The 23527-nt window shown below is 36.2% G+C and overlaps 1 protein-coding gene and 2 long non-coding RNA genes across 3 annotated transcripts; all 3 read right to left on the bottom strand.

Annotated features, from left to right (window-relative positions):
• Positions 1-3862: 3862 nt before the first annotated feature.
• On the bottom strand, positions 3863-5275 carry LOC113094212 (uncharacterized). The gene is made up of 4 exons (XR_003288027.1): positions 5140-5275; positions 4919-5023; positions 4746-4807; positions 3863-4015 (listed from the first exon to the last, which is right to left on the bottom strand). It is a non-coding gene; the product is annotated as an uncharacterized LOC113094212 (long non-coding RNA).
• A 3242-nt stretch (positions 5276-8517) lies between these two features.
• On the bottom strand, positions 8518-10463 carry LOC113094214 (uncharacterized). Its single transcript, XR_003288028.1, has 4 exons — positions 10418-10463; positions 10207-10317; positions 10047-10108; positions 8518-8966 (listed from the first exon to the last, which is right to left on the bottom strand). It is a non-coding gene; the product is annotated as an uncharacterized LOC113094214 (long non-coding RNA).
• A 10655-nt stretch (positions 10464-21118) lies between these two features.
• Positions 21119-23299, bottom strand: LOC113094206 (uncharacterized). The gene is made up of 5 exons (XM_026259907.1): positions 23057-23299; positions 22350-22670; positions 21714-21842; positions 21362-21453; positions 21119-21172 (listed from the first exon to the last, which is right to left on the bottom strand). The coding sequence occupies exons 1-5, from the start codon at positions 23103-23105 to the stop codon at positions 21119-21121; spliced, it is 645 nt and encodes a 214-aa protein (XP_026115692.1). The 5' UTR covers positions 23106-23299.
• Positions 23300-23527: the final 228 nt, after the last annotated feature.

The raw sequence follows: 23527 nt of genomic DNA, 5'->3' as shown, positions 1-23527 counted from the left end.
CTCCTTGCAGTAAGCGATTTCTGGTCTTCCTTATCCCGTTAAAAAACATGTTACAGTAACCATATTCCTTCCTTTCGAAGAAAAAATTGCAATAACTGTTCGTTACAAGCAGCATTGACCTCAGGCAGGTAGCTAACATAAACATATTTTTGCTAGCCTACCTGCTGCAAAATTACACCATTTGTACAAGACTGACAGGTAGAGCTATTATATCCAGTGTAATTTATCACTGACCACTATCTTGTCTTTTTTTTTCTTATCGTCCTCTTCCTTTCTCTTCTGGCTTCCTGAAGCATAATTCCGCTTCATGACTGCCGAGGAGGTTTTGTATTTTGCCGGTAGCAGAGATCACGTGGTTGGCTGGCTGCTGTCAACAACAACTGAGAGGGGCCCCCTTGAGGGGGATCCCGATAACAGTGTCATTGCACGTTACTGCATTGACAATCAAAGGTGTGCTCAAACAGTGTCGTTGCATTTTATTCTTAACCAGTCCTTGTCTTGGGGCCCCAGGCCAGCTCGAAATCTTTCGTGATTCGTGATCCCGCAACTGATTCAAATGATTTGCGATCCCCAAACTGACTCAAATGATTCGCGAACCCGCTTTGAACTCCCGAACTGACTCAAATGATCCACGAAGCCGCTCCGAACTCTCGAACTGATTCAAGTGATTCGCGATCCCGCTCCGAAACTCCCAAATTGACTCAAATGATTCGCGATCCCCATAACTGACTCAAATGATTCGCGATCCCGCTCCGAACTCTCGAACTGATTCAAATGATTCGCGATCCCGCTCCGAACTCCCAAATTGACTCAAATGATTCGCGATCCCCATAACTGACTCAAATGATTCGCGATCCCGCTCCGAACTCCCAATTTGACTCAAATGATTCGCGATCCCCATAACTCAAATGATTCGCGATCCCGCTATACGAACTCCAAAACTGATTCAAATGATTCGCGATCCCCAAACTGACTCAAATGATTCGCGAACCCACTTTGAACTCCCGAAATGACTCAAATGATTCGTGAACCCGCTCCGAACTCCCGAACTGATTCAAATGGTTTGCGATCCCCAAACAGACTCAAATGATTCGCGAACCTGCTTTGAACTCCCGAACTGAAATGATTTGCGATCCCCATAAATGACTCAAATGATTCGCGATCCCGCTACGAACTCCCAAACTGACTCAAATGACTCGCGATCCCGCTATGAACTCCCGAACTGATTCAAATGATTTGCAATCCCCAAACTGACTCAAATGATTCGCGAATCCGCTTTGAAGTCCCGAACTGACTCAAATTATTTGCGAACCCCAAACTCTAATAATACTGTAATATCTGTGTTGTTGTTGTTGTTGCTATAAAAACAGACCTAAGCCATCAATAGCCTTTAAAATGACTTAAAATGCATTATATAAAAAATAATGATTGGTCAATAATAACACTGTTAAAATACATAATGTAGGCAAATACAAAATAAACTATTTACGTACATGTTATTACAAATGGCATGTGATTGCTGCGGTTACACTTACAGGACAATCAAATGCTTGTTTAGGCTACTGACCAAACATTTCATTCAAATTTTCACTTAATCTTTCATTTTTGGACACTTTTTTGCTATAGATGACACAGGCTTTTTAATTTCTTCAACAAAAAACGTGTATATCACAACCCTTACAAAAATAAACCATGGTTTTATCATAGTAAAACTGTTTAGTTTCCTTTTGCATGATTTCTGAATGCTTGAGACTATAAAATAAATTAAAGTCATAATAAAGTTATAGCCACAGGTAAATGTCGAGAGCTACAATTGTGATTTGTAAATAATACAATTTATTCATTTAGTTTTTTATTTGATTAAAGTTATTTTTTCACCCCTATAGTAGGTGTTTTTTCCATCATCATATTTGAGGAAGGGGGGCACAACAATAAATCCTGCTTATGGGAACCCTTAAGGTGTTGTTATACACGTCTCTGGCAATGTGTGCTCTACTACACACACACAGAGAGACACACACACAGACACACACACACACACACACACTGAAGCACGCGTGGTGTTTTCAGCTCTTCACTATATTGACACATGATGTAGGCTACACATGTGCACATCAGCGCGCTATGAGAGGATTTCACCATTTCATTTGATAAAACTATCATCATTCATTCGTATCGTATACACAGACAGAAATGACAATGTCTTTACGACAACCTATCAAAATAAAATTTTGATATAACTTGAAGAAATTCAAACATGAATATAGTACTATTACACAGTAGAGTATGCTATACTTCAAGTATTAGCATACTTGGTATGCTATACTTCCTATTAGCTAATAATAATAGGTAATTAAAAAACACAGAAACTCTGTCTACAACTCACCAAAGTAAAAGTTTGGTCTAACTCAAAGAAATTATGTAAGAAATTGCTTAATAAAATACACTTAAAAAAGATATACTAAAACATTATTTTAAAGGAATGTCACACAAGTTTTCATAGAAGTTTTAATATAAGCTTGCCAAAACCATATTTTTCAGAAACAATTTCTAAAAGTACATTTGTATTTGTGCCTGTAATGTTTATTTATTTATTATTATTGTCAGCTAATAAAACCTATGCTTCAGGGACCATATTCATATAACATCTAAGGCTAAATCTAGCTCTTGACTGGTTGAGTTAGATGTTGATTAACACTAAACTGTAGAAAATCAGTTGAGTCTAGCTAGCTGGAAATGTCATTGGCTGTAAAAATCTTGTGTTTCTTATAGTAAATTGACATATTGATAACACTGAACCTTTTATAATGCTCTTAATGACATGTCGATGCATACTGTATGCATTAGTGAGTGTGGTGGTGCTTATGGGGTATGGTCACTTATTCCTTATATGAACTGTTTCAAATGCAAGACATTGATTGCATGAGATTAAGTTTGTAAATGATAGCCTGTGTCCTTTTGTAGTGTGCACATATATTTATCATCAATCTATGATAACTGTGACTAAATTCAGTATATATACGTCTGCCATATGTTGCCACCCCTCACAAATCCCTGCCCCCTTCTCGCCACCCCATCAATATTTTTCTAGATCCGCCCCTGCCTTGGCAGGACCTGATATGATTAGCAAAGCTATATATACACCCAGCAGCAACACGAGGAACCAAAACCAGCTGTGGTTGGCCTGGCCGTGCGTCACTCAGAAAACAACAAGCCAATCAGAAGAGAGCCTCATGAATATTAATCAGACAGGCTAAAACCGACCTGCTCTTAGCAGACCTCCTGAGAAAAGAGCTGAAAAAATATAATGAGATGGTTTTTGGTAATTACAGCGGAAATATATATTCTTAAAGAGACCAAAACCTATAATAAAACTCCAGAAAAGTGTGCAATATGGGACCTTTAAGAAATGCATAGATTTTTTTTAAACTTTGCTAAGTTTGTTTAGTTCCTGTAACTGGATGCATAATGCATTTTTATTTATTTTTTTACCGTAAATCAATAAGAACTCTATACAAATGCTTGATTTCCCAACGTTAAAGGTAGTAAACTGTTTTTGTGTGAGTTGAAATACAGCCAGCAAGGAAAAAAGTGCCTTGAAGTAAAACCCACATAAACACAATTTTAATTTCTTTAGCCTGTGAGAAATATTATTAAAACCATATGATTCGAATGGCTCGAAACGCCACACGCTGGTGACCCTGCTGGTCAGAAGATGCAGTGAAAACAGGCCAAACATGCATCAAAACACCGTTTACAAACCAGCTGCAAACGTTGTATTGAATTATAACTATTTAAATAGCTGCTTCTTTTTCTTTCTTAGTTTTTCTTCGTTTTTGATCAAAGAAACATACAATAAATGCATTGGAATATCCAACTTTATTTTCAGACGTATATTACATTTTATTTTCAGTCTGTTCAAAGCATGAATTCCGGTGATCTAAAAATAAGACAACCTCACATCTAAACACTGTTTTTTGGGGACATTTTCACGCAAACCATCCGTCTTTGATTTCTGAAAGAAAAACAAAATTTGATCAGGAACCTGCTAATTTCTACTAATAATAGAACTTTGCTATTCGCTCAAAGTGGGAATTAACTGTACACTAATGTTGAAAAAAAAGAAAGAAAAACGGACTTATTTAACTGAATGTATCTTGATTATTTCATAGAACTGTAGCATCAACAAAGAGGCCGAGCAGCTACAGGAAGTGACATCATTCAAGTCAGACAAATCATGACCAGATATGCACAGGCTTTAGAAAAGAAGAGGAACCGGAATATTCAGCAGCTATGATAATATGTAGGCTATTATGAGTTTTGTTCTGTTACGACATTCTTTGCATTGAGAACGGTGTTCATTTACAAACCAGAAACTACAAAAACATTTGAATGTTAAAATAGGGGTCTCCTGGAAAAAAGGTTGGGAACCTCTTAACTAGACAAAAATGGCAGCAGTCTCTAATGATACACCAGATACAGCATTACTTTTCATAGCACATGTTGAGCATGATAGAGCAAAACACACTGGTTTTAAAAAATGTAAGTATTAAATATACAGTATGTATTTTATTATTTGATTTGATATTTAGACTCGGTTTCCCTAGGGTTCCAGCTTGGCATTTGATGGCAAATAAAAGAGTGCAATTAGAGAAAGAGGCAACAGAAGAAACTAAGCGATTGTTGCAAATCAGATTAAAGTCAGAGTAACTGACTGCAACTGTTACGGTCACGGAAGATCTTACCGTGTCTTGTGTTGCTGGGTTATAAAATTCTAAATCAGTCGTGTCTTCTTCCTGTGACGTGACTGCATTAACAATAAATAACACATCTGAGCTTGCATTTGTAGAGTTATGCATATCTGGTTCAAATGCATGAAACGTATTTAAGATTTGTAGTTAATAATTGAATTCCTGACCTGTTTTTCTATATTTCTTGCAGATGCAGCAGATGACGAGTGAAATTACAATCAACAGAGATCCAGCGGCAGCAATCAGCATTATCAGTGAGATGTAAGCAGTCACTGAGTTCAGGAGATGAGAAGTGTAGTGTGGGTCAGTAAAGAATAAAGATAATGTCATTAGTGTGAGGAACGTGTCAGTCTACTGTAAAAGAGATAAACACACAGTGCTGATTTACCTGTGAATGTGTGACAGAGCTGAGTGATGTCCAGATGTTGAGTCTGGTTGCTGATGGGATTGTTGAGCACACAGCTGTAGCTGTTTTTATCCTGATATTCCACCTCCAGAGGTAGAGAGAGACTGATGCTGAGATCAGACACACTGATGCTGGACAATAAACTGTTTCCTTTGTACCAGGAGAGAGTCACATGACCCACATTCACCACTGAACACACCAATGAACAATTCTGCTCTGAGGATGAGGATGAGGATGAGGATGAAGAACAGTTTCTGCTGATGACAGGAACAGGCAGACGATCTGGAAAACATGAGATAAATAAACAGAAATATGCATAAATATAATCAGCATTGTTATTTTGGTTAAATGTGTTGAGCGTTTAGTGTGATGATGAGCAGTGATCGTGTCTGTCATCTCAAGCTATAAAATAATTAGGGATTTCATTAGATAAATAGCTAAGAAGATAAGCACAGGACAAAAAACAACTTTGTACTCACCATAGACAGAAACATTGAATGTTTTTGATGTTTTTTTTGCTCCTGTTATCTCTAGTTGATAATCTCCGTTGTGTTCAGTTGTGATGTTTGTGATGGTCAGAGATCCAGTTTGATCGTCCAGCTTCAGTCTGTCTCTGAATCTCTCATCAGTATCATTATATGTGAAGATTTGCTTCTTTTTCTTGATTTTAGCTATCTGAGACTTGTTAGCTCCAAATTTCCACAGTATGTCGTCTTCATGTATTTCAGTAAGATTAGAGTTTAGAGTAACAGAATCTCCCTCCATTACTGACATTGAATCACCAAACACACCTGATCAACAAACAGATTTCACACTGATTAAAGTTCTTGTTAGTTTAAAAAGCATGTGCTCATTTTGTAAACTTTAATTCCAGCAGAGACACATAACAAGATAAGTCACAGATATGAACAGACATATCTGAGTAAATAAAAAATGTACTGTGTGAGGTTACATGATGAATATTTAGTTACAGCTTGGAAGTAAAAGTTGAAGTACGCTGGATAATGATATATTAAATACATTTGTTGTTACTGACTATCAATGACATTCATAATTGTTCTTAAAAAAAAATGCTTACCTGATTTGCATTTGTAATCAATGAGAGAAGAAAAAAAAAGACTTGACAGAGCAGGATCTTATTACTCTGAAATGTGAATAAATAGCAGAAATATGCTTCTAACTTACCGATCAGACACCAGCAGCACGAACAGAAGAAAACAATGATGAGTAACATTTCCGGTTGTTCAGGGAAATGTCTTGTCTAAAAGCACTATCAATGAAAGCACAGCTGAACTAAACATACACCGTGTGAGCCTCCTAATGCAAATGTGCTTGTACTTCCATGTGTCATATCAAACTAAAGCAGCCTAGCTCTGGTGATTTAAAAAAAAATGGTTGTGTAGATGTATTCAGGACTAGAAGTAGAAAAGTTTGGGGAAGTACAAAGTTAAAATTGTGTATGAGCTCATAGACACTCCTCATCGGAGTCAAACTGAAACTGCTGCGGTTTGCTTTCTTGAGAAATGTGGTTTGATCTGTCGGGTGGACAAACAGTTTGTGTCATGCAAACTGGCATCCATAGCGAGTGTGTTCAGTTTGTAGGTGAACAGTTTCTTTCTGTCCAGCTTTGAGCTTGAATCCACTAAACGCGAGGAGAAACTGCATTTGACACAGAAGCAGAGCAGCAATAGAAACACAGTGAGCCTGTTTCACACAGATATTAACAAGTTTAGTCCGAAAAAGTTTTTAGTTTGTTATATTTTATAGTTTAATCATTTTATATCAACTCACTAAAAATGATTGTGCTCGTTTCAGAGGTGCTTCACTACAGGCGAAATCAGGATTTGAGATGATGTGCATTAAGTTGTTCGAAGATCATTCATGAGACTCATATCTGATGAGGGCATGTGTGAAACTGTGGCTTTCTGCTGCTGTTTGGTCGCATGTGTTACATTAGCAGACAGCAGACTGGATCTCTGACCCTCACAAACATAGGAAGAACAGACTCTGGACTTGATCTACAGATCATCTACAGCAGAATCAGTGTCACTGTCGTTATGAAGAGTATAATTACTCATTCACTGTAAAACACGGTTTCAGTCCAGATTAAAGGTGAAATCAGTTTCAGTCAGAAACTGCTAGCAAATTTCACAAATAATAAGCAAGTAACACATTAAATCAAATGTGTTTGACGTAGAATGTCTTAATTAGTATTTTTCAGTCACCTTCTGATCGGTGATAGAATACTGACAGGATGTTCTGTTTCCTGTTGAGCTCTCAGTGCTGATGCTGGTGAACTGCAGTTATTCAAAAACACACTAGATGGCGACATTTATCATTTCAATCCAAAACATACAACTCGAGATCCATGTAGATGTGTGTAAATATCAAATGATTTAAATGATCAGTTTCAAGGTAGCCAACTAGACTAATTAAGCACATAATTGCTACAATGCTAAATAATAAGCCATTTTCGAGCTTCCCCCATTATTAGGCTATGTGCTTTTTCAAATAATTGTCAAATTCGAAAATGAATGGCTTAATTAGCTTGTTAGTTTTATGAAATTAACTGAAATAAGCGGATGTTCATAAATAAAATGTCTAGGCTATATTTCCATTCTAAAGACAACACCCAACACAAAACTATGAGCACATTCAGATGAGGTCACTTGCTAAAAAGAAGTTTATTCAAGAGTGCTGTTAGTATACTTCTTTAAATTAAAAATAGGTAAGTATGCTTTTAATGTCCTTCTCAGAAATGGGCTTCATGTACTCCTCAGAAACATACTTAAAATGACATTTACATTTACTTGAAATGTTATTTCTTTATTTTTTTTTTATGAAACTTTTAATGAAAAATAAAGAATTTTGAACCAAAGGCTGAAAAAAGACTATGAATTGGATTCAGAATGATAATCAAAAAGTAGATGGAGTCGATCAACACCCCAAAGCATGACTGTAATTACCTCTTCATCAGTAATTTTATTCCATAACGTTACAGTTTTGATGCTGTTTCATGTTAGATGATCGTGTGTTACTTTCAGTTGTATCTTTTTCTTTTCACTTGTGTTTTTTTGGAAATTCTTTAACTAAAATTAGAACATTTAGCACAAATGGTAAACCACTAAATAAAAAAATAATAATAATTCAGACATCACAATAACAAGTTATTGTTATATTAGTATAAGTTATAGCACAAAACTGTAATTTTATGGAATATGGAAATTTCATGGAAATTCTGTTCTGTTATACGCCCTCTACCGTATAATAATGAAAGGACAGATTCTAAGAGTATAGCTCAAATATATTTTAGTATAAGACAAGTAAATTTAAATGTAATTCTAAGTATATTTATGAGAAGTACATAATGCCATTTCTGAGAAGAGAAAAATAAACTAAAAGCATACTCTCCTATTTTTAGTTTAAAAGAAGTATACTAATAGCACACTTGAATAAACTTATTTTTCGTAAGGGCTGTGGAACACTCCATAAGCCATGAGCAGCACAGTGAAGGTTGTAATGTATATTTAATAATGAACGTTAGAAAAATTTCCATATGATAAACTAAAAATAGAACATTTAGCGCAAATGGTAAACCACTAAATAAAAAAAAAAAAAAAAAAAAAAAACAATTCAGACATCACAATAACACTAAAAGATATGACACAAGGGGTGAAAACAAAACAGACATATCCTGGAAGACAGTAGCCAAACCAAAAGTGTGAGGCAGGAACTCTTTTCCATTAGTTACAGGATTTGATCATCTTCTTTTTGGGAACATTTTCATACACAGCATCCTTCTTCAATATCTGAAAGGAAACACAAACTCAATCAGGAACCTGCTGATGTGACAGAAAATTAATAGACGGTCTGTTCATCTCTTAATAACAAGTGCAAATCTTAATCTAGAAATACTAACAAATACTAGCTTTTGTTTCCAAAGAGTGCTACAGAACAGATGCTAACATGGAGCAGTTCATTTTTTCAAGCAGTTAAAGCATCAAGCAGACTGAGTTCTGAAGGTTTGTAATGACAGCCTGTGCGCTGAGAATGACTGTCTTTCACACAAAAGCAACAGCAAAGTTGAAGTTGCAGCACGTCTACAAAGCAACCAATGGCTGCATTTGAGCTCAGAGTGATGATGAACCACAGAGCAGCTGCAGCTTCAGCTCAGGTAACAACTGTGTGTCCTACTTCCTTTCCTGTGAAGATCTAGTGGTATAAAACATGCCCCTTAAAAAGCGTTACAAATACAACTTATTTGCATGTATTGGTTTTCATTGGTTCTCTTTTCTATAAGCAGAGGTTTTTGGATTAAAAATAAAAAGAAACGTCTATATTTGTTTATATATAAATCAACAGGTTAGTAAAAAAGTGTTTCATGGGTCAGATATCAGCAGGACCAGTTGTTTCAGGAACCAAATTCTAAGCATATTCACAAGTTGAGAAAATAGTTTTTTTAAAGCACGATTAGAGGATGTCTACTGTTTTCAACCGGTGAAATGTCACTTGGCTTGTACGACCAAAGAAAAATAGAAAAGTCAGAATTTTTAATTGTGGGGGAAAACTTGAATGGTGCTTCAAATAATATTCAGCCTAAATTAACAAACTAACAACATTTTAAACATGTTCTATGTATTAATACATTTTGATTAGTACCTGTTTTTTTATTATTCTGCAAAATGTAAATAGATACTAAATGTACAACAGCGAGGTGCAAACAGTACACAATTTTTACTGAAACTAGCCCTTTGTCGCCAGTCCCTATAGTGATGTCAGTTGAGTTTCTAAACCACCCACGTCTTCTCACACTGACCGTCTGATGCTGCAAGCTTCAATCAGCAAACATCAATCACACTGACTGACTGCAACAGCTTGCAACTTCTCACCTTCTGTCGTGTTTTCGGTTGACACAATGCTGAATCACTTCCGTCTTCCTTCGGTCTCTGGACTGCATTAACGATAACCACAGACGTATTAAAACAACCGTTTCAATTTGAGTGTCTTAAAAAAATAAATAACACTCTAATAATTGCTTGCTCTCCTGACCAGTTTTGCTAGATTTCTTGCAGATGCAGAAGATCCCAATAACTGTAGCTACAATCAGCAGAAAACTAGACGCACCCGCAGAGATCAGCGCGATGAGAAGGAGCTTTTCACCTGAAATGGACAAAATGAGCCAATAGTGTGAGTGAATCTGAACACCATCAAACATCAACACTGTACAGCTGAGAGTAAATCAATATTAATATCACCATACCTGAACATGTGAGACAGAGCTGAGTGATGTCCAGATGTTGAGTCTGGTTGCTGATGGGATTGTTGAGCACACAGCTGTAGCTGTTTTTATCCTGATATTCCACCTCCAGAGGTAGAGAGAGACTGATGCTGAGATCAGACACACTGATGCTGGACAATAAACTGTTTCCTTTGTACCAGGAGAGAGTCACATGACCCACATTCACCACTGAACACACCAATGAACAATTCTGCTCTGAGGATGATGATGGTGATGATGAAGAACACTGTGAAGAGTTACTGCTGATGACAGGAACAGGCAGACGAGCTGAAAACATTAGAGAATAAAGAGAAATATGGGTGCATCTAATGCACAATATTATTTTATTTGTAGGATGTTGACAGTCGGTGTTTCCATTGTCCCAAAATATAAAACGCTAAAACATTTCATGATGTAAATAGTTAAAGGAATATTCAGAGTTCAGTACAAATTAAGCTCAGTCAGCAGCATGTGTGACCCTGGAGCACAAAAGCAGTCTTAAGTCGCTGGGGTATATTTGTAGAAGTAGCCAAAAATACATTGTACATTTTCTTTTATGCCAAAATTCATTAGGATATTAAGTAAAGATCATGTTCAATGAAGATATTTTGTAAATTTCCTACTGTAAATATATTAAAATGTCATTTTTGATTTGTAATAAAATTCATTTGGACAACTTTAAAGGAGATTTGTTCCGTGTAATGGTGCAAATGCAAAAAAAAAAGGAAAACAAACGTAATTTTTTTTCAGTCATTTCATAAATTAATAATTGATATTTTCTCTCCTTTTTCAGATCACTAAATTGAGACTTAAGAAATTAATAATTTGAATGAAAATCTAAACAATTGTATATTTTTCCTTTTTTATCATACAATTTGTACAGTGGGCTGTACCATTAGCGCGGGGGTGTGCCGCAGACTGTTTAACAAACGCTTAACGTGGCTTAATGTATCCTACTAAAACAGTGACACTGGAGGACACACCTTATTACTAATAATAAACATATAGGCTACTATTTACAGACAAGCAGAATAGCCCGTAATATGGAAGTAAATTGCGCCACATTGCACGTTAAGTTTCATGCGCAAAGTTTCACATGAAACAATTTCCTCCCATATACAACTATGCCACACACACACACACATAACCACCAGAGACGTAGGCTAAATATTTATTCATAAACATCAGCCGCGGAAATCCGTTCACGTGTAATGTTTGAACTGTAAAAGCTAAATTTGAAGGTAAATGTTTTTCTATGGGAGGAAATCGCTTCACGTGAAACCTGCGCGTTGCGTTTATATTCTGGGGTCTTCTGCTTGTGTGTAAATAGTATGCTTTGCTTTTTTTATTCACTGTCTTGTCACTTTAGGCCATAGCATTTTCAAATAATGGTTTTCAAAGGGAGGAAAACGCTTAACTTGAGACTTTTCACGTCGCGTTCATATTCCGGTCACATCCGCTAGGCAAGGCAATACGGGAGGATAAGTTTAGAGTGTAGAGTTAATATTCTCATCTGCTTTCCTGTACCTATCCTTTATTAATGCATAGTATTAATATACAGAGTTTGTCCTTTTTAATGTATACCACTGTCTTGTCTTCGTTTATTGAGCCACGTTTTTTCTTTAGGTTTTCATTGGGGCACAAAACACTTAACGTGCAATGTAGCCCAATTTGCATTCGTGTTCTGGGCTATTCTGCTTGTCTGTTAATAGTAGCCTATATGTTTATTATTATTAATAAGGTGTGTCCTCCAGTGTCACTGTTTTAGAAAGGATACATTAAGCCATGTTTAGCGTTTGTTAAACAGTCTGTGGCACACCCCCACCCCACAGAATTAGATTGTGAAGCGTTACACGGACCAGCTTTTCTCAGTATTTCCATTTTTTGCACCCTCGGATTCCAGATGTTCAAATCTCGGCCCAAATATTGTTCTATCCTGACAAACCATACATCAATGGAAAGCTTATTTATTCAACTTTCAGATGGTGAATACATCCCAGTTTAGAAAAATGGACACTTAAGACTGGTTTGGTGGTCCATGTTGTTTGTTTAGAATTAATCTTTGTCTCATCACTCCAGAGTCTCAATAGTCTTTGTCTTTAACATGAGCACTGGCACATTCTAGATGGGCTCTTGTGCATGGGCTGCAGCAGTGGCTTCATTCGTGGACGACGTGTGGTGTCACGGGAAACATTTGAATGATTTAGCCAACTGTACTGAACGTGCATGCCAACTATTTTAGCTTTTCTCATCACAGAATGCTCTTGACGAGGCGTTAACTTCCATGGACGGCCTGAATGTCTAAGCGAGCTTCTCAAAAGTCCATCCTTTTTTAAATTTTGGATCACTTTTTTTTTTACATTATTCAAACTTATTAGTAACGCTTTATTGTTTTTTTTCAAACTTTTTTTGTGCAAAGAAGTTATTTTCTTTCCTAGCTCATGTGACATTTCTTTCCCATGTGGTGCCATGTCAACATTATATGAGAGTGGATTTAAATACCACTCTTAATTGTCAATTATTCTGTGTGATGATTGATTAGAATCATCTTCTGGCTAATTCCTGGTGATAACTATTTTATTTTTTGTTTTCTGCTAAAACAGTCAAACAAATTTTTGCACCATGATCGTTAATGATTTTGTTGAGTAGTTCTAGTTTTGTCTTTGGTACTGACTAATTTAATTTAAAACCAATTAACTAAATTTCCATTTTTCTGAGAAATCTGTTGGTGTGTACACATGCTGTCCGCTAGTCTCACCACTTGTTCTATATATATATATAAAAAAGGAAAGTATGTTACATTGAAGTGCTGATAATGGGTCTCAATGGGGTCAATCTGAAAAATACTGATTAGCTAGTGTGTAAAGTTTAAGTTTTATTCAATAACTTTGTCACTTGATAACACCATTGTAAGTACATGGAATACATTGGAAAATTATGATTTAAACAGCTGTACAGGTCAAATAATATACAAGATTTGGCAAAATAATGTTTTTTTTTTTTTTTTAATCAAATTATAAGCTTCACATTTCTACTTTTATATCTTCAAATAATTGACCTCACTGACTTCCATTCTAAGTGCCATGCCATAATCTAGATTTTTTTTCTGGTAGTCAAAGACTTTTTGATAAAACAAGAATCTGTGACATTTTGGACAAACGGTCTTTACTCACCATAGACAGAAACATTGAATGTTTGTATTCTCGCTCCAGGTATCTCTAGTTGATAAACTCCAGCATGTTGAGTTGTGATGTTTGTGATGGTCAGAGATCCAGTTTGATGATCCAGCTTCAGTCTGTCTCTGAATCTCCCGTCAGGACCATTATATGTGTAGAACATTTCATACTTTATATTGATTTCAGCTATAATGCACTCTTCAGCTCCATATTTCCACAGCATACTTTCTTCTTTCTGTATTTCAGTAACATAAATGTGTAAAGTAACAGAATCTCCCTCCGTCACTGACACTGACTGTATTGTTTCAGCACCAAACACACCTGGAGAACAGATTTCACAAATTAATTAAGCCCCAAGACAGTTTTTAACCTTTAACAGCAGCAAAAACATCAAACAAATGGTGATAAAATGTAAATGAAAAAGTGTGTGAATCAATAATTTGATCTATATATATATACATTCTGCTTGTAGAGAAAAAAAAAATGTCCATTTGCTCACAAGGTAAATACAGCCATAAATACAGTAGTTTCATATTTGGCTAATTATATCAGACTAACTGAGAACAGACTTAAATCTAAAGTAGATGTCATTATAATATCTGTGAATTTACATATTCAACTTCTTGAGTTATTTTAAACCGGCATTTTTTTTTTCTTTCTCTGAAACAGAAATAAATGAAGCAGTAAAAATGCATTCACAACTTACCAATCAGACAACACAAACAGAACAAAGCAAGCGTGTGAAGCATTTTCTTCAGCAGTTGAGCGAAAACTCTGATCTAATAAGATACTGATGCTCATGTGCGAGTCCTCCCCAACAGAGTTTCACCACCCTACTAGTTCACGGTCGTGTGTGTGTGTGTGTGTGTGTGTGTGTGTGTGTGTGTGTGGGGTGAGTTAGTTGTTCTGGACCTGAAAACTGGAAAACACTTCAACAATTTAACATTTATAGTTTCTGAAAGGATGTTATTTACTGTCAAATATGAAAAAAAGTAGAAGATTGGAAAATTGGATTAGTCATCCAAAATGTATTGATAATGTAATAATGTAATGAAAAGTGTCGCACTTCAAAAAGTCTTATTGAAGTGCGACACGAGCAGCTCAGTTTCTGGGTCAAACTTAAACCTTTCTTCAAACTCTGGTGTGATCTGTTGTGTGGACAACGAGCTTGTGCGTGAAAACGGCCATTTGTTTGATGTATGTTTAGTTTGTAGATGAAGGGTTTCTTCCTGTCCTACTCATGGTTCTCACAGGTTGTCCTCCCTCGTATACAGAATGCAATGTTATTCTATCATTTAGTTATGGTTCTAAATGTATTTTAATTTGGTTGAGATGTTCAATATAATATTACTTAAGTGCTGTAAAAGATGTGATGAATAAGGCCCTGATCAGACAGAACGTGCACCACACTGCCTTTATTTGACTGGCTTTTTTAATGTAGAAAAGAGCAGTGTACTGCGATGTTTTTAATGTTTGCAACCACCGAATCTGCTATTTTGTCAGTCCAATCAAGGATTATAGCTCGAGCAGTCTAAAAACTTTGGTTTGGTATAAGGTCACTGATATTGGCAAATGATGTTGGGTGCTTTTTTGCTTAGAGCTGGGATATTTATTTTTTTTTACTACAAAAGATGCAAGGCACAGTGGGCGGGTAAAACACAAGGTGTCCAGGATGCATAAATTGTGCAAACCGCTCACTGCCAACAGAAAGTAAGTACTTCTCAATGCAAACAAATGTGTTCTGTGTGATCGAGGCCTAACACAAGATTCGATTAATTCAGTGACGCTCTTTGCTGGTTACAAGGTTACACCAGTAGGTTACACCAGTAGACAAGTGAGCATCTTATATATGAATCAATCCTCTGTTACAAATGGGAAAATAAGCCTGTGATCTTTTCTAAGGTTGCATTTAAGTCCAGTTCCTCACTTCCCTCTGTCTCATTCACTTACAGCACACTGCATGAATGCTCAATACCGGCAGAACCGTCGCAATGGGTTGAAATGAAATGCCCAACGTGTATGTTTACACAACACTGATGTAGTAAAAGTTTGTGTTTTGAAACTTTTTCTTATAGATAGCAAAGTTGTCGAAACAATACCCGTTTCAATACTGTAATCTGCTGCCAGGCCAGTAGATGGCGATGTCACTTTGTAAAGAAAATACTACACGTACATAGACTGAACATGTAATGCATGTGTATGATATCATGGTTTTCACTAATTTGTGTTTTTGTGGTTTACAAAGAGACAATAATGGTATCACTTTGAAAAACTTGCGCTCTGAAATTAGTTTTTCGACAACTGGCATTTTTAGGCCTCCGAAATGTCACTGCTGCATAAATGAATGGCCAAAATGCATACAAAGTTTTTCATTTTTAGTTTAAAACTGTCATGTAAAAGGCCTCTAAGCCCTTGATTACTTAAGTTTGGCCATGCAATCTTTTGTAACCACAAAAAAACAAAAAAATAAAAAATAAATAATAAAATAATAAAATAATAAAAAAATTAAATTAAACGCACAAAGTTCCTGTGGACTTGCACTTGTGGCAGACATTATTTGCATTTGGGACAGGGCTTTTGTCCCTCAAGGCCTTCCTTTAAACTGTAAGTCCTCAGCAGAGCACATCTCTAGTGATTGAGGTCTATAAACTTAATATATATATATATTTTAAAAATTTGGTTATTCTGAATAATTGACTTGTATGGTGCTGAGCTGGTGCAAGATCATGACAGCATACAGTATGTATTGTGAATACAGTCTGTTGAATTCAGTCATTGCATTCAGGCTGGCAAACAAAAACGAGTCAAAAATGAAAGCTATGCAGGTTTTGAACCTATTTAAAAAGGAATAACCTCCTTCAGAGGTTTGGTATGAGCTTTCATCGCTGGGTATATCTAACCACATAATATTACACATGCAGTTTAGAGGAAATAATGTCTATTAGCCACACAATACAGCATGAAATAATATTTTAACCTTTGATATTTTACATAGACTACATAGCTCGAGTATTTTATTGCGAGAAACAGTAGCCCAACCCAGACTTCTATGTGTTTTGTGTAACCAGCATATGCTGTTTTTGTTTTTCAACAGGGTTATACTGTGTGAAAGAAGCGTTTAACAACTGAAGACATTTGGATGATCAATGTTGTAAATAATGTCGATATCAATCCCTCATCGCTGCTTCTGTAGAAATTTCACTTTCTATCAAACCCCGCCCACGAAATGCATCATCATTTTGTTTACATAGCCAGAGATTGCATCAACAGTGAAACATAACAGACTTCTGTTTCCACATAATTGGCATTTGTTTTTGTTTTTTTACAAAGAAACCGTGATAAGTTTCTTAGTTTTCATCCAGCGTGGGTTTTCCACTTTGGTAAGTCTATTTGTTTTTGGTGAACGATAATGGCGAATGTGACTCGGTTTACTAGACCACAAGCTTCACGTCCAAATCGTCAAATCATGGTACCTAACTTTGAGAAGAGATTAGATACCTTTGTGTTAACATTTTTAATTATTTGCAAGTTTGCGTAATATTGAATACTGAATCGAGTGGGATAAATGAATGGACATTCACATTTAGTCTAGAACTACATGTTCACACAGCATCTCTGTAGTTCAGATTTCTCCTGATATGTGGACAGAAGACTTGTCAGTCAATAAATGGGAAAACAAACTCCGATATTCTCTTGTAAATTAAAAGTAATGCGTTACCCCCATCACTGTTTATAATGAACTGTTTATTTCTCTTCCAGGTGCACTGGGTTTACAGACAGACAGACATGGTGCCAGTGTTTGTGATGGTGGAAGATTCAGTCACTCTAAACACAAATGTTAAAAGAAACCAACAAGAAAATATTAAATTGTTTTTCTACCACACTCGCATCGCACAAATCAGTGACTATCTCAGTAAGATCTGTGCAGATGTTCAGTGTAATGAAGGTACTGAGAGATTCAGAGACAGACTGAAGCTGGATCATCAGACTGGATCTCTGACCATCACAAACATCACAAACACAGACTGGAGTTTTATAAACTAAAGATCATCAGCAGCAACAGCAGCAGTGAAATGATCTTTAGTGTCACTATTCATGGTGAGTTTCCCTATTTTCCTGTTTTTGTTTCCAGTTTGTCTTCATGGGCACTCACTGTTTGTTTTCACCTGTGTCTTATTTAGTTCCTCGTTTTCTTGTGTCCACTACTGTCTTTGTAAGTTGTACAAAGTTAAAAGTTGTTCTTCTATATTCCATGTTCTCACCCTTCAAATTGGAATCACAATCGAATCACAGTCACCATTATATTTATTTTGCAAATAAACTTCTATCACTGCAAAGAGATTCACACTCAATCAGATGTTTATATGTCTTTCAGATGTTCCTGGCGCTGAGACGCATAAAGCAAAGGCCAAGTCAATGACAGAGGGAGAAACTCTCACCTTTGGTCTTGGTGTGATAAAGTCAAATTATATGATGAGATGTTTTTTAATGACATTCTCATCACTGAAATCACTGGAGATCAGAGTAAGATCTGTACAGATGTTCAGTGTAATGAGAGATTCAGAGACAGACTGAAGCTGAATCATCAGACTGGATCTCAGACCATCAAAAACACCAGAACCACAGACTCTGGACTTTATCATCAACAAGTTATATCATTAATGCATAATATAATTTAGTTTACCCTTTAGCACATTACTGATGAATATAGACGGTAACACTATATGGCGCCACTCCTGTTCACTCAGTATCATTTAACTGATGAATGTGGAAGGGTGTAAATATCTGTTAAAGATATCTGAAGAGTCAGTTGTGAATCTCTAGTAATAATCACTCTGTCTTTTTCATTTCAGGTTGGATTGTGTTTGTACTTGGTATAGCAGGAGGCATGTGTTTATGTGTCTTTTTTTTTTTTTAATCACCTAAAAATTATCCTATAATTTATTCACTCTAAAGCCATCCTAGGTGTACAGTATATATGACATCAGTGAGAAGTGGATGAGAGTTTGTTTTCTTTATCTTTAACGCTTTTATGTTTTTCAAAACATCATGTGTTGCATCAGAGGTCATTTTCCACCATAACTAGACTGCCATTATTGGAAGCTTGTTATCATAGTTTATACAGTTTCAAATATGGATATTTATCCTGACGAAAACATTGCTTAGCTTCAGAAGACTTTTATTAACCCCCTGGTGTCATATGGACTACTTTTACGATAGATGAATGCACTTTAAGGGCTCCAAAATCTCAAGCCCCATTCACTTCCATTATGAAGCTCAGAAGAACCAGGATATTTTTTTCTATAACTCTATGTTAGTCTGAAAGAAGAAAGTCTTGCTCATCAAAGATGGCTTGAGGATGAGTAAATCTGGGTTCATTTTCATTTTTGGGAGAACTGTCCCAGGCTGATCAGTACTCTCCGAACTCTCTATTACACTGTGCCTCATTTAAATAAAATGCCCCGAACAAACATATAGTTCTCAAATGTGATCCAGGACTCCATTCAAATAAACCATCCACTTGTTTCTGACGCTGAGAAACTTTTGAAATCTCTAAAGAGACACAAACCAGCATTCAAATGTGTATAGGTCTATGCGAAATGTATAACTATTGGTCAATGTCTTGCTATGTATTTGTCCATGTAATGTCACAGATCCTGCAGTGTCAAAATGAGGAGCGCGATTAAATGCTTTGTTTAAAATGAAGACGTTTCAAGCTATGAAACCTGAAGGATGATTCAATGGTAACAAGTCCTCCCTTATGTCAAAAGATCTAAGCAAATTTGATTTCATGATCCCTTTTAACTGCAATTATTAGAGGTTTCACTCGCAAAGTCATGTTTTTAATCCTTTCAGTTCATTTTACAGAAACATCCAAATTCTTATCGATTCAGACTTTTATCAGATTAAAGTGTGAAGAGTATTTGTTTCTGTGTGTGAGTAGAATATCAATCATGTTCGTTTCCTCTAACTTTGTTTTCTTCTTATAGGACAGTGTTGTAGAAAACGTGCCTTGCGACGGATGTCCTGGATCGCTCGCTAAATAATCAAACAACTGGCCTTTAACTGGATGAAGGAACATACTGTATCATTTACAGTACACTAAAAATAATTATCATTTCGACTGTGAAAGACAGGAAAAACCTGTTAATTGGCTAACGGTAAGTTCCCTTATTATATCCAAATACTAACAGAGCTACATTTTTCTGTTTTAGATGTTCATTTTGCTATTTTGGAAGTAAAATGACAAATCTTCTATTTACATTGAAAAGCCATGAAGTGACATTCCCAGAATCCCCTGAATGGAACTTTTTGTCACTAGTTATGTTATCTATGTCTTATGGAACGTCGTGTGTTGTTAAATGAGTGTTTATTGCATTATTTTAGAGTCATGTTTGTTACGACAGTGGTGTCTTGTGTTTGTGTGTATGAGACTGTGTGCACTTTCCATACGTGGGTATTCACCTCAGCTCGAGGAAAAAGCTACTTGTGATTAATTTTGATTCATCTTGTGGTTTTTCTCTTTCTATGTGTATCATAATGGTGGATGTCAGTATTTTATTTATTTTTTAAATATGAAACACCATCTCTGTGATGTAAGTGTGCTATCAGGGTCTGACCATGTCACAACAGTTTAGAAACAGTGCCACCTATTGGGAAAAATGGTAAACCCTTAAATCATATCCCTAGTGATAATATTGATGATTTTTCAATCATTCTGTCATTTCTCATTTTTGCTATTGGTCTGATGCTCTTTCCATGCCTTCTTTCTGCTTTAACCCTTAATTTCTGTTTGCAGTTATAATGTTGTATTAAGATTTGGTCAAACTGTGTGAATTAGTATTTGCTCAAACACTTTCCGATAAGCAAGGCTTGCGTGCTCTGCAAGCAGAGAGATAAATATGATAAAACCTCTGCTCGCCTCCAACAGAAAGTGACTCCCACGTAATTTGAAGACTTTTCAGTGTAAACATGTCTTGTGTTGATGTGTTGGAAACCAAACTTAAGGTTTAAAAACTAGCCTAAGTAGGTTACAAAAGTGAGCCGAGCAAGGATATGTACTTGAATATTACACTGTATTTTTCACTTACAAGAAACCCATGATATTTGTGCATTTCACACAGTGAGGTTTCACAGTAAATCACTGTTTGATTTGAGAGAAGATCGTATCTGTCTGATGATCATGCAGTTCAGGAAATGGCGAGTTTCACATTAGCAGCCACGGATAAAAAAAAAGTCCTTCGACCACACAAATCCAAACCTCTAACATGCACTCTCAAATGCACATCAACTGCAAATGTTCAATAAATTCTGATCAAATTGCATGTGTATCACTCAGACGCTCAATCTGAGCTGAGCTCATGTTAATGTTACGATTTTTGTTCCAGAATTGGTGCTGATTTCAGGCCTATACATATCTGTGTGGATTCTCCGCCATCTCGAAATGTGCACATACTGAATCCAAATGTCTAGTGAAAGGGATTCGTACTTAGAAAAATATAAAGGTTCATAATCTTATGTGGACAGTTGAATACTCCACGTGTTTATCCTCTGTAGCTGTCTGTAAAAATACAACACAAGATACAAAAATACATTTTATTTTCTATCTGCACACAAAATTAACCATTTGTCTTAATGCACAGTTCATAAACAACAGCACAAGAGTGATTTACCAGGCTAAAACAATCACTGTGCCAAATATTGTGCTGTTGTTAATAGACTGATCATCACATAAAACACAGCTACTCACCATTTCTTGTGGATTTCTTTTGTAGAACGTCACATCAGCGTAAATGATCTCTTCATCGTGAGACTGAACTGCTACAACTAAATCATCGACAGCTATAACAATTAAAATAAAAAAGCATGGATTAAAAACAAAATGTAACTTTTTTTTTCTCTCTCTTCACACAGATCAGAGATCCGCTCATCAGATGATAAACAGAATGATTATGAATTGAAATGAGTTAATGACATCATCTAGAGTCATTGTATAGATATACACATGTATATCCAAAGAAATGGTCAAACCAAAAAAAAAAAAAAAAAAAAGTAGAAACGCTATTTCCAATTGTTTCTTAAAAGCAGTGGGTAATACTTGCCTTCTTGATCAGTTTTTCTGTTTCTCCTGTGGATGCAGAAGATCCCAAACAGAGTTATGACCAGCAGAGATCCAGCAGCGATCAGCACGATCAGAGAGACTGTGTGTGAAGGAGACGCTCCGTCTGGTGCTGGGATGAGAAAGAGAAGGGAATGATCTGTTCTGAAACAACACACAGAGATCAACTCAGTAAATAATCACATATATCAGCTCTATCTGTACCTGAACATGTGTGACAGAGCTGAGTGATGTCCAGATGTTGAGTCTGGTTGCTGATGGGATTGTTGAGCACACAGCTGTAGCTGTTTTTATCCTGATATTCCACCTCCAGAGGTAGAGAGAGACTGATGCTGAGATCAGACACACTGATGCTGGACAATAAACTGTTTCCTTTGTACCAGGAGAGAGTCACATGACCCACATTCACCACTGAACACACCAATGAACAATTCTGCTCTGAGGATGAGGAGGAGGATGAAGAGTCTCTGCTGATGACAGGAACCGAGAGACGAGCTGGAAACATCAGAGAATAAACATAATGCTTTGTTTATTGAGTGAATATTAAGTGTTTTACCATTTAAATAGTACCAACATTCCAACAAGTGTGAACATTTGGACAAATGACATCTCTACTCACCATAGACAGAAACACTGAATGTTTTTGATATCAGTTTTGCTCCATCAATCTCTAGTTGATAGACTCCAGTGTGTTCAGTTGTGATGTTTGTGATGGTCAGAGATCCAGTTTGATCGTCCAGCTTCAGTCTGTCTCTGAATCTCTCATCAGGAACATCAGATATGAAGGACGTTTTAGCCTGTCTATTGATTTTAGCTAACTTTATAGAGTTTGTATCTCTATAACTCCAGGACACATCATCTGCACATATCTCAGTAAGATCAGAGTTTAGAGTGACAGAGTCTCCCTCCATCACTGACTGCGTTTCAGCTCCAAACACACCTGAAGAACATGAAAAAAGGTTTGGATTCCGGCTGAAATCAGTTTGTAACATCTAACCGTGAACTGAAGAACAGCGAAAGAGACAAAAAAGATCAAATTCAAGATCACTTACATGAACAGACAGATTAGCGTGATCTTTTATACATGTAATGGGTTTTTAAAGTAGAGCAAAATACACACATCAGATTTGATTTTCAGTCATTTCTGGTTGATAAGACTATATGAGTAACATTAAAACAGCTTTGTTTGAAAGGGTGCCTGAATATAAAGTAAAGATCAGTTTTGATTTAATTAACCAAAAACCAATGCAAATCCTTCATTTTGAACAGCAGCAGTAATGTTCTGAAGCGAAGAAATGAAGACATAAAAATGTTTTTCCAACTTACCGAGCAGCCGTCTCCAGCACAAACAGAACAAAACAAGCACCTGAAACATTTTCCATTCAGTGTCTGCTGAAAACACTCAAACTTGTGCGAATCACCCTCCTAATTCACACACACCGGCTCTGTGTGATAGAAAATTACACATAAATTCCTTCTGAACCTTTTGAGATTTTTATTTTTTATAATTTAACACCGATACTCTTAAAATAAAACAGGTCAAATCATCTCCCATCTGACATTTCCGGTCTTACTGATGTGACACTAATAGCTCGACATCTGAGTCAAACTGAAACCTGCGATAGTTTGATTTCCTCAGAAAGCCTGTGCATGCATGATTAGCTTGTAGGTGAATATTTCCTGCTATTATGAACTTTACAGTTGTGACATATTAAACCCATCATGAAAACAAGAGTAGATGCTGTAGTTTTCAATCTAAAACCTGTGTGCATACGATGCTTGTTAATTGTGAAGACA

Source organism: Carassius auratus, unplaced genomic scaffold (assembly GCF_003368295.1).
Source record: "Carassius auratus strain Wakin unplaced genomic scaffold, ASM336829v1 scaf_tig00215287, whole genome shotgun sequence".
Classification (NCBI taxonomy): Eukaryota; Metazoa; Chordata; class Actinopteri; order Cypriniformes; family Cyprinidae; genus Carassius; species Carassius auratus.
Note: the sequence above shows the minus strand (reverse complement) of the source record. Positions and strands in the feature narration are given on the sequence as shown.

Coding starts and splice junctions, on each gene's coding strand:
- LOC113094206 (XM_026259907.1), bottom strand. CDS start 23,105: ATGTTTCAGGTGCTTGTTTTGTTCTGTTTGTGCTGGAGACGGCTGCTC. Junction 22,671..23,056: donor GTGCTGGAGACGGCTGCTCG/GTAAGTTGGAAA, acceptor CATGTTCTTCAG/GTGTGTTTGGAGCTGAAACG. Junction 21,843..22,349: donor ATTCAGTGTTTCTGTCTATG/GTGAGTAGAGAT, acceptor TTCTCATCCCAG/CACCAGACGGAGCGTCTCCT.